Source organism: Aythya fuligula, chromosome 11, assembly GCF_009819795.1.
Source record: "Aythya fuligula isolate bAytFul2 chromosome 11, bAytFul2.pri, whole genome shotgun sequence".
NCBI lineage: Eukaryota > Metazoa > Chordata > Aves > Anseriformes > Anatidae > Aythya > Aythya fuligula.
In genome coordinates this window covers 13,620,261-13,630,344 of record NC_045569.1, presented here as the reverse complement: position 1 = coordinate 13,630,344, position 10,084 = coordinate 13,620,261, and the positions used below count along the sequence as shown (strand labels likewise).

The following is a 10,084-nucleotide window of genomic DNA, read 5'->3' as shown; positions in this document are numbered from 1 at the left end:
CAGTGTTGGGAACAGGTATTTGTCATGGTTATTCTGAGTGCTTACAGAAGCAGGTACTCTAGATCCCATGCAGTGAGCTATAAATAAAACTTTCCTGCATAATCCGAGTAAATGACCACTGCAGCCTCTGGCAACTGCTTCATAAAACTCACTCTGCTTTATTAGAAAAGTTACAAAAAGTTCCTACAAAAACCTATTTACAAATTCTCCGAAACCGCTGAGCAAGCCCTGCGGCAGGGGCTTCCCAACTGTAAACAAGTTCTTAGTGTCAGAGGCCAGGGAGGCATTTCCCCTGTCCCAGTGTTCGAGCTGCAGCGGGTGCAGGAGGAGAGGCGTTGGGTCAGTGCTGTCCTGCATGGCAGCAACGTGGAGTGTGAGCTGTCCTGCACCTTGCACGCTTGTTTCCCTTACAGAATTCCTGTCTCTCTTCCTTGGGCATCTGAAATGTAACAGCGTTGTAGCCAGGCTGGCATAGGGGGCAGAAAGGCTCCTGTCAGCAGTACCCCCTCCTTCCTGCAGGGTAGCGTGAAGCCTACACCTAGAGCGGGTTTTTCCTGACGTCGATCATGGCTGGATGGTGCGGCATGGGGCTCACGTTCAGGCTGGCTCGGCGGGGCTCCCAGCGGGGCTTGGCGGGAGGGAGGCCCCGGGGCAGCTGCACCTCGTGGGGCTGCCCAGCCCTGAGCGAGTGCTCCGCGTCCCTCCGGGGGTCCCCGGGGCTGTCGCTGGGCAGGGAGGAACGGCGCCAGGTGGATGGCAACGGGGCGTGCACCAGGTCCCTGCTCTCATCCCGCAGGCGGTGGCTTTCTTCAGCGGCAGCCAGAGGCACAGGCAGCTCCCCAGGGCTGGGCTCCTCGCAGGGCCCGTGCGCATTTCTCTCCATGCCTGCAGGGAAAGAGAGGAGCATCAGCATCTCCACTCAAAGCCCTGCCTCGAGCATGGTAGGGAAGGCAAATCCCAAACCTCCTCTCACCTTTGGGCCCTCCCGGCTGGAGACTCAAGCTGCTCAGCCTCTGGCTCAGCTCCTGGTTTGCCCGCAGGCAGCGGCTCAGCTCCTTTTCCAGCAGCTGGATCCTCCCCTCGTACTGCAGCTTGCTGCTGGCCAGCCCCTCGTCCATGTGCTCTGTGAAGGGAAACAGAGGCCACTTCCAGCTCTGAAGCACGCGAGCGGCGTCGCTGCTGCTTGCAGGGAGCTGGGCGATTACCACGGCTCTGCTGGAGCAGCAGCTGCACGCTCTGCTCGTGCTCCTTCTGCTGCAGCGTCAGCTGCCGGTCCGTCTCCAGGCGCTGCCGCTCCAAGGCCACCTCCAGCCAGTGCACCAGCTGCTGCTGCTCCTCCAGCTGCATCTCCAGCTCCGAGAAGGCGATGTGCTGCCGGTGCTGCTCCTCCCGCAGCGTCACCACCTGCCGGAGGAACAGCTCAGCTCCTGCCTCGCCCCGCTCTGCCTCCTCCAGTTTCCTCGATGAGGAAAACGAGAGGTTGGTCAGCCCCTAAGGATCCCCCCGGCGCTCCCACCTTGTCGAAATACTTGCAGAGCAGAGCCCGGGTCTCGGAGGAGGAGAGGTAGCTGAGCTTGGCCATGAGGTTCATCTCGCACTGGGACAGCAGGCTGGCCGAGGCCCGCAGGACTCGCTGCCTGCACGTGATGGACTCGTTCTTGTACTCGATGGCTGCGTCCAGCGCCTCGATGGCCTCATCCAGCTGGAACAAGATCCGTTCTTCCTGCCGGGGCAGAGCTGCAGTTACCAGAGAGCAAAGGGTTTGCTGCCTAACCCCTGCCCTCGAGCTTTTTCATCTCCTGGCTAAGACAACGATGATGGAAGGTTGGGATCTGCCCGGTTTGGGGATGCAGAGGAGCATCTGCTGCTGACCCCGTGCTCAGATCTTTACCTCCAGCCCAAGAAGAGGTACCTCTGGGGACAGCAGGGTGCCCTGGCGCAGCTTGTTGTCGAGCTCCAGCCTCTGCTTGAGCAGCTGGTCCTTCTCCTGCCGCAGGCTGTTGATCTCCTGGCGGATCTGCTGCTGGTCGTGGGCGCTGCCGTGCCGCAGTTGCCCGCTCTTCTCAGTCAGCTCCTTTTCCAGGTGCTCCAGGCGGCTGGACACGCGCACGATGTCGTCCGTCAGCGCCTGCAGCAGAAGATACTCGATGGATCTGCTCCAAAGAAAAGCCCCCAGCCCCTTTTCACCCCCTCCATAAGTCAAGTGACCCCCACGCACACATAAGCCAAGGATTTCCAAAACAATGAGGTCAGAGGCCCAGCACAAACAGGCTCTCTGACAGAGGCAGATTTTCCACCTGTTTTCCAATACCATCACCTAGCCTGGTTCTGCCAGACCTGGGACAACACTGCTGGAAATGGTGCGAGGGGCAGAGGTGTCACGTTCTTGTCCTACCTGGCTGGAGCGCAGTCTCTTGCTCTCCAGGCCATTCTTCTCCTGCAGCAGGGCTTCCTTCTTGGCCACGATAGCTTCACGCTTCCTCAGCTCATCCTCCAGCTCGTCTAGGGCCCGGCGCTGCTCAAGAACTTTATCCATCTCCATGTCCAGCCACTTCTTCTGCTCCTCAATTTTCTGAGGGAAGGAGGCAAAAAGCCCGTGCAGGTGTACAGACAGCAGCAGCGCCAGGACTGCTAGCCTGAAGAGCAGGGGGGTTGACTCCATCTCTGCTAACCCAAATGGCCCAGACTTCACTGTTTTTATCCTCCTAGCTTGCCAAAACACAGAGCTGAGCCAAATCCCCAGCTGCCCAGGAGCCCCTGGGGGGCTCCATCTCCCACCAACCCCCTTCTGCGAGCAAATGCGATTTCAGAGCTTCTCTACTGATACTTCAGGAGAGATCCTGGCCCTGGAGATAAGACATGATTTAAGTCTTCTGCTACCAGATGCAAGTGCCATTACGGACTGTCCTCCTTAAGGGGAGGATGGATTCGTAACCAAGTGTGCTAGGTCTCGAGCTGAGGCACCAACAGACGAGGCAGGCTCGCTGTGCCCGTACCTGCTGCTGCTCCAGGCTGATCACCGAGCCGTTGCTGCCGCTCCGCCGCTTCCTCTGGAAAGCTGCGATTTCCTCCGTTTTGATGCGCAGGATTTTCTGGTGCTGCTCGTGCTTCAGTTCCAGTTCCTGCATGGGAAGGGGCAACCACTAGCCTCAAGGGGTGCACGCTGCTTGAGAACCAAGCACCGCGGGCTGCTGGACGGGTTATGCTCCCAGCCAGCTCTTTGAGAGCTCTTAAAAAAGAAACACAGCACCCGCCACCCTCTCTCCAGCCTGATGCTGAGATCACAGGCAGCATCAGAGCTACCTGCCCCTGCCCAGCCCTTCACAAACGCAGCAGTCGCACAGCTGCTCCTGCCAGCTCCTACCTTGACGCGGTGCTGCCGCTTATTCATCTCAGCCTCCAGCCGCCGCTTCTGCTCGCTCTCCTCCCGCAGCCGCCGCTGCAGCTGGCCCTGCTGCCGCCGCATCAGCTGGATGTTCCTCTCCAGCTCCTGCACCCGCTTCTCGCTCTGCGCCGAAAGCGACACCAGCCTCTCCGTCGCCTGCTTCTTCTTGCACAGGACCTGCCCGGGGGGTGAAACTGCTTGGTGGCCCCCGAGCCCTTGGCAGAGCGTCCCCAGCTCCCCCGGGGACAGAGCCAGGCGCCCTCCGTTCGCACCCACCTGCGCCTTGCTCTGGGCAGCTGCCACGCGCGTGCGGTACTCCTGCAGCTTGCGCTTCTCCCCGGGGTCCCACGGCTCTTTGCCCTCCAGCTCCTGGAGCTGCTTCTGGCTGTCGCTCAGCTCGGCCCGCACCTGCTCTGCCTCCTGCTCCAGCTCGCTGATCTTCTGGCAGTACTGCTTGTTCAGGGCCTGCGCGTCCTTGCCTGCAAGGCAGCCCCTCCGCAATGACCTCCAGCTCCCCTTCCCTCCCAGCCGGGCCAGACCTTTCCCCTCTGTCCAAATATTTTTGGCAGGTGGCTACAGACCGAGTGCAGGGACTTCCAGCCCTCCTCCCCCAGCTCCTTTCAGCAATTCTAGGCACGGGAATTTGGGCAGAAACCAAGGGGAAAGGTCTCAGGCAGCATGAGGCAGAGGGAAGCAGTGCCCTGCTGCCAGCAGAAGGGATGGGGCACACAACAAGGGAAAGGGAGGATGGAAGCAGAGACCAAGCATCCCACCTAGGAGGAGATTTCACAGGGGATGTGTGCACGTTCCCCAACCACCCCCTGCTTATCTGCCTCTCCAGCAGCTCCGCACCTGTCTTAATGAGCTCCGTGATCAGCTCCTCCTTCATGCGGATGTTGATGGCCAGCTCGCGGATCTTCTGCTGTGCTTGCACCAGCCTCCACTCCGAGTCCTTCCCTGGAAGGCGCTCCCGCCTCCGGCAGGCCTCTGCAACACAGATTCCCAGATAAGGACTCTCCCATCCTTGCCAGGGGACAGAAGGGCAGTTAGACCTCAGAGCTGTAGCCAAGAACCGCCCCGAGTCACCTGCTGCGTGCACCAGAGCAGGCAGCTCGTCCCACATCCCAGCAGGCCAAACCTCTCCCCAACAGAAGCAGGGAGAATGTTACCTGCTCCGCTTCGTCCCCTGGGTTCAGCCCGGTGGGACGCAGTGCCCTCCTATCAGAAGGAAACCCCCAGTCCCACCACCTACAGTTGCCACTTGCCTTTTAGCAGCTCCAGCTGCTCCTCCTGCATCAGGCGGGGACTGGCTCCGCTCAGCTCCTCGCCCAGCTTGCTGCACGCCTCCCTCTTGCTCCAGCTCTGAATCCCATTTCTGGAAAGAGCAGCACGTTAATCAGCTGGGGCTGCTCCCAGCAAGGACCCTGAGATCCACAAGAGTCAGAACAGACGCTGGTGAGCTCCCCAGTGAGCTGACAGCTGTCTCTGCAGCACCACTGACCCCACAAGCAGCATTTGCTTCTACACCCTATGCAGAGGAGGCTGAGCTCCCTGCTGCAGCACAGGCTCCCACAGCTCCCAGGGCAATGTAGGGCGCTGGGACAGCCTCAACTCACCGGCGCTGGCACAGGGACTGTTTCTGTTCCCACTCTTCCTCCTCTTCCGAGGAGAGCTCTGCCAGCTTCTCTGAGTCCTGGCTGAGCTCCCTCCTCAGCACCGTGTCTTTGACCTCTGTGCTGCTGGGCGGACGCTGCGTGTGATTCGGGTGACAGCCTGCCAGGTCCTCGTCCTGCAAGGAGGGATTGCTGTCAAGCTGCCGGGGCAGAGAATCGGAAAGAGAGGAAATGTGCCACAGGAGAGCCAGTGATGGCAAAAGCAGCTGAGTCTCAGCTGGGAATCGCTATTAGGCACGCAGGAAAGCCACAAAACAGTGTTTGCAGGAGAACTGAGTTTTGCTAGAGGCAGACAGCTGCTGCTCAGAAGCTGAGCAAAGTCTTCAACCTGCCACTAATATCAAAGTAAGAGCCTCAGTTTGGAAGCTTGAGCTTTTCTCGAGACAAGAATCCTTCCTGGTGTGCATGCTGAGTGCAGCTTTGACCAGATTCATGTTCAGGGGTGGGAATAGCAGTTCCTATGCCGAAGGGAATCAGAGCAAAAAGGCAGCAGCTCCTCAGGGGCAGACCTGTGCTCTCACCTTCCTACAGAGGACCCTTCCGCTCTGCTCGGCAGGAAGGAGCCCCGAGGGAACCCCGCAGAGGCCGTGGGACTGCGCAGCAGCCAGAGGGGCCGTGTGAGGTCTCTGGGCGGCAGTGACCAGGTGAAGGTCTTCCAGCAGTTCTGGCACACACAGGTTTGGCATGGCCATCTCCAGGCGCACGTGCAGCTCGGAGATCTTATCCTGCTGTTCCTGCAGTTTGTCACTCTGAAAGCAACAAGAAAAATGTCATTACGTACATGTGGATCCCAGAACTGCTGCACAGGAGCCCAAAGGCTGGGTTGTACCTGCCCTAATGCCTGCACTGGGGCAGGCCCAATTTAAGAAAGCAGAGCCCAGAAATACCTGCAGTTTGTACTGCTCCATGGCATCCTCCAGGGCAGCCAGGAAGTCACGGTTCTCCTCCTCCAGGCGCTCCACTTGTCTCTGCAGCTTGGCCACGTGCTCGTCTTTGACGGTCTCACACCCCTTCTCTGTGTTCACCTGTCCCCAAAATACAAGAGAGGCGATGTCAGCATTCACCTTTGTCCATCCCTCCCTGTGCTGGCCTCCATAAGGGCTCTGCAGGCACAGCTTTGCGGAGGTTTTGCTTGTGAAATCAATCTCCCAGCTGCAGCTGAGACCAAGCTGTTGCTGTCTGCAACACGCTGTGGGAGCACCATGGCTTCCTGCCCCCCTGCGGCCTCTTGGCCACAGTGCCTTTCCTCCACTCCCTCTCCTGCTCCTTCCACCACGTGGCTGCTGCTCTCCGCAGCAGCGGTGGGACAGGGAAACACCACCTCCTCCCCACCTCGGCGCTGAAACACCTCGAAGCCTCATCACCTGGCCTTTTGCCAGCTTTGAGCCTCGTGCGTCGAGGCCCTGCTCTTCCGCGGAGGTGCTCTCGATGCCGCTATCCAGCCCGGCCGAGGTCAGCTCGCTCCTCTCGCTCTCCACCGCGCACAGCCACTCCTTCACCCGCAGGATCTGCTCCACCGTCAGGTTGCTGTCCTCCTGCAGCTCTGTCAGCAGCCGGTACGCGGCGTCCGTGCAGGTCCTGTAGTGAGCACACTCCGCCAGCAGCCGAGCCGTGGGGTCTGGGGCGCTGCGTTTGGTGGTGTCGGAGCGGTTGATGATGCGGGTCTCCGAGCGGTGCCGCTGCTCCAGCGCCTTCTGCAGGTTCTTTATCTGCCGGTGAAGCTCCTCGACGTGCTCCGTCTCCTTGCGGCAGTTCACCACCGCCTTGTTCTGGATGTTCTGAGCTCGGCTGGCGTAGTTCAGCGTGTTGAGGCTCTCGTCGAAGTCGGAGGAGGAAGGGCTGACGCAGGCTATCATCACAGTTTGGGCATTCCCTCCCAGGGAGTCTTTCAGGATCCTGGGGGAAGCACAGACACAGGTGATTAAACTAGCTGAAATGCAAAATAACGCAGGAACCCAAAGGTTTCCAGCCCTTTTCAAAGGTTTTCAAACCCAAGGAGAATGATGTTCTGGCTCTGCAGCCAGCTCAGCACTATTGCAGTGAGCAGTGATTAAGCAGAGGACTCACAGCTTGCACCACGGCAAGTTTCCATCTGCGTAACGCCTGAAGCTGCGTGCTACCCAACTCTGCGTTCCTTGCTACGTGTGTACTGCGAGGGAACATGCTGGAGACTGCAAAGGGCACCTGCTCAAGCTGAAAACTAACCGTGGGGCGGCTCGTCACAGGCAAACCACCAAGCAAACCGAACAGAAGCATCTTTAGTCACTGCCAGGCAGGAATGGCCTGAACACCCCACTGCAGATTCAGTATCATGACTTAAGCAAGCCTCAAGCCTCCTCTTCTGCAGCACCACAACGAGCTAGCATGAAATCGGTAGCCTGGCCTCACTGTTCTTCAGCTTTCCCCACATGAAACCTCCCCCACAGGGCAGACTTACGAAATGCCAGACCAGCAGAGCTCTCACAACCAAGCAGTCACACCGAGAGCCCTGGTGTGCGAGCAGAAGGGGTGACTCGCCCTGCAAGCCCCTCTCAGTTAGCTTGGGGTCTCTGCCACCAAACCTGGCAGGCTGGGCATGGGAAAGGCCATCAGCTGGCCAGAAAGCCACAAAGGAGCATCACATCCCTCCTGCTGGGCCACCAGCCATGAGATTGTGGGGTGCCAGTCCCGATCCATACCTGGTGATTTTGGAATCCCTGTAGGGGATGTGGCTGCTCTTCCTCCGAGGGTCCCCCAGGGCGCTGATGACGTTGCCCAAGGCCAGCAGCCCGCTGTTGATCTGGATGCTCTCCTTCAGCCTCTCCCCCGTGTTTCCAGTCTTCACAATCCGCTCTGAGCCCGCCAGGTCCACGAAGTGGAACTTGGAAACCAGGACCTGGCCCGAGGCGGGGACCGAGGGGTGGTTGTGGAGGGCGAGGCGGGTGAGGCGGCCGGCCCCGCGCCGCTGCTCCATCGTCACCGTGAAGATGGTGTGTGAGCGGCTCGACTGCGCGTTGATGTGGGTGGCTCCCGTGTGCTTGGCTGTGTTGCCCATCTCCAGCAGGCTCAGCACCTCGTCCAGCCCCTCCACCTCCGACTCCTTCACGCCGCTGAGCACTGCAACGGCAAACGGAGCCCTGGCCGTAAGGGACGGGCTACCTGAGGAAGGCCTGGCCCTGCTTTCAGGTGCCTAACCCCAAAACGGCCTTGGGAACGGGGAGAAAAGGGAGCCCGAGAGCAGCCACACGTACCGACGTTCCCCTTGTCATCCTCGCGGATCTGGATGTCTTTGCTGGCCGTATCCACCTGCAGCAAGTCCCGAAACTCCTCCTTGTACACCTCCAGGTAGGACACCCGCACCGTGTAGTCAACCAGGTCGTTCTCGTCGATGAGCCTGAAGGTCTCGGCCATGGCTCGCGGGATGATGCCCTGCTCATCTTCATTGATGGCAGCTGGCAGAGAGAAATGGACACGGTTACAGGATGCAGTGAGTGCTGTACTGGCTGGGGACGGAGGCAGGAGCCAGCCTGCAGCACACGTTGCTTCTAGAAAGGAGCATCCACGCTGCCTTCCCACCGGGAGTGCAGGCTAAACCTCCCTGGGGGTGTTTTATTTAAGATACTGGACTCAGGGGTAAATCCTATCCCAATTCTGTCCTGCATAGTAGTGGCAGATCCGAGCATACACTTCTTCCTAAGGTGCATTACATCATGTCTGAAGCTGCAGTGTGCCTCCCTGTGAAACCAGCATTACTCCACGAACCTTCCTAGCTCCGAGAACTTTTTGGTTTGTGCTCGGAGACTGCATTTATCTGCCCGTGGCACTGCACCGTTCAAGTTTTAAACCATCCTGCTTTTGCCTGAGGCAGCCCCCCAAACCAATGGAGCCCCCAGAGCGGCTGGGGAGCCAAATGCAGCCTGGGGACGGGGACAAAACCCAGCGGGTGCGAGGCACGGAGACCACCGAGCATCCCGGGGGGGGGGCTCCGTGAGGGGACCAGGGGCCAGCAGCCCCCCTCTGCCCCCTCAGAGCCCCCCCCCGGCCCCGGGGGAGCCCGGTACCCACCGACGCTGGCCTCGCCGATGGTGTACGTCTTGCCGGAGCCGGTCTGTCCGTAGGCGAAGACGGTGGCGTTGAAGCCCTGGAAGAAGGCTCGGAGCAGGGGCCGCACACAGGCGCTGTACACGGCCGCCTGCCCCGCCGCCTCGGGCAGCACGGCGGCGAAGCGAAAGCGGCGCCGGTGGCCCAGGGCCACCTCCCCGGTGGCGGCGTCGCCCCGCAGGCAGGGCCGGTGGCCCCGCAGCACCTCCTTGGGCAGCAGCGGCCGCACCCGCACCGCCACCCGCACCGCGGCCCCCTCCGGGGCCATGGCCGGGCCCGGCGCGGCTCCGCTCGGCTGGGCGCGGGGAGATGGCGTCAGGAGGAACCGCCCCGCACCGACACGGGGGGAGCGGGGACGGGACGGGGCCGGGACCGGGGGATGTGGGGGGGAGGCTGCGAGGGGAGGGGGGCAGCGGGCGGCATGCGGTGCCCCATCAGTCCTGAGGTGCCCCAGCAGTCGTGATATATACCCCGTCGGTCATGAGATGCCCCGCCAGTCGTGATAGAGCCCATCAGTCGGGTCGTGAGATGCCCTGTCAGTCGTGAGATGCCCTGCCAGTCGTGATATACCCCATCTATCACAATATACCCCACCAGCTGTGAGATGCCCCATCAGTCATGAGATACCCTGTTGGTTGTGATATACCCTGTCAGTTGTGAGATGCCCCACCTCTTGTGAGATGCCCCATCAGTCATGATATACCCCATTGATCGTGAGATGCCCCATCAGTCAAGAGATACCCCACCAGCTGTATCTCAACAGTCAGTTGTGAGATACCCTTCAGTCATGATATGCCCCGTCGATCATGATATACCCCATCGGTCATGATATAGCCTATTGGTAGTGATATACTCCATCCATCATGAGATACAGAATCACAGAATCACAGAATCACAGAATTTTCTAGGTTGGAAGAGACCTCAAGATCATCGAGTCCAACCTCTG

General features: G+C 60.0%; 1 protein-coding gene across 1 annotated transcript; it reads right to left on the bottom strand.

Annotated features, from left to right (window-relative positions):
- Positions 1-157: 157 nt before the first annotated feature.
- On the bottom strand, positions 158-9,846 carry KIF7 (kinesin family member 7). The gene is made up of 19 exons (XM_032194998.1): positions 9,766-9,846; positions 9,103-9,433; positions 8,289-8,489; positions 7,737-8,154; positions 6,423-6,954; positions 5,946-6,083; positions 5,580-5,807; positions 5,002-5,174; positions 4,651-4,760; positions 4,238-4,372; positions 3,662-3,864; positions 3,365-3,562; positions 2,997-3,122; positions 2,396-2,572; positions 1,913-2,128; positions 1,517-1,723; positions 1,206-1,404; positions 974-1,123; positions 158-885 (listed from the first exon to the last, which is right to left on the bottom strand). The coding sequence occupies exons 1-19, from the start codon at positions 9,844-9,846 to the stop codon at positions 539-541; spliced, it is 4,170 nt and encodes a 1,389-aa protein (XP_032050889.1). The 3' UTR covers positions 158-538.
- Positions 9,847-10,084: the final 238 nt, after the last annotated feature.

Coding starts and splice junctions, on each gene's coding strand:
- KIF7 (XM_032194998.1), bottom strand. CDS start 9,846: ATGGGGTATATCATGACTGATGGGGCATCTCACAAGAGGTGGGGCATC. Junction 8,155..8,288: donor GGATGACAAGGGGAACGTCG/GTACGTGTGGCT, acceptor TTGCCGTTGCAG/TGCTCAGCGGCGTGAAGGAG. Junction 3,123..3,364: donor AGCGGCAGCACCGCGTCAAG/GTAGGAGCTGGC, acceptor CTTCCCATGCAG/GAACTGGAACTGAAGCACGA.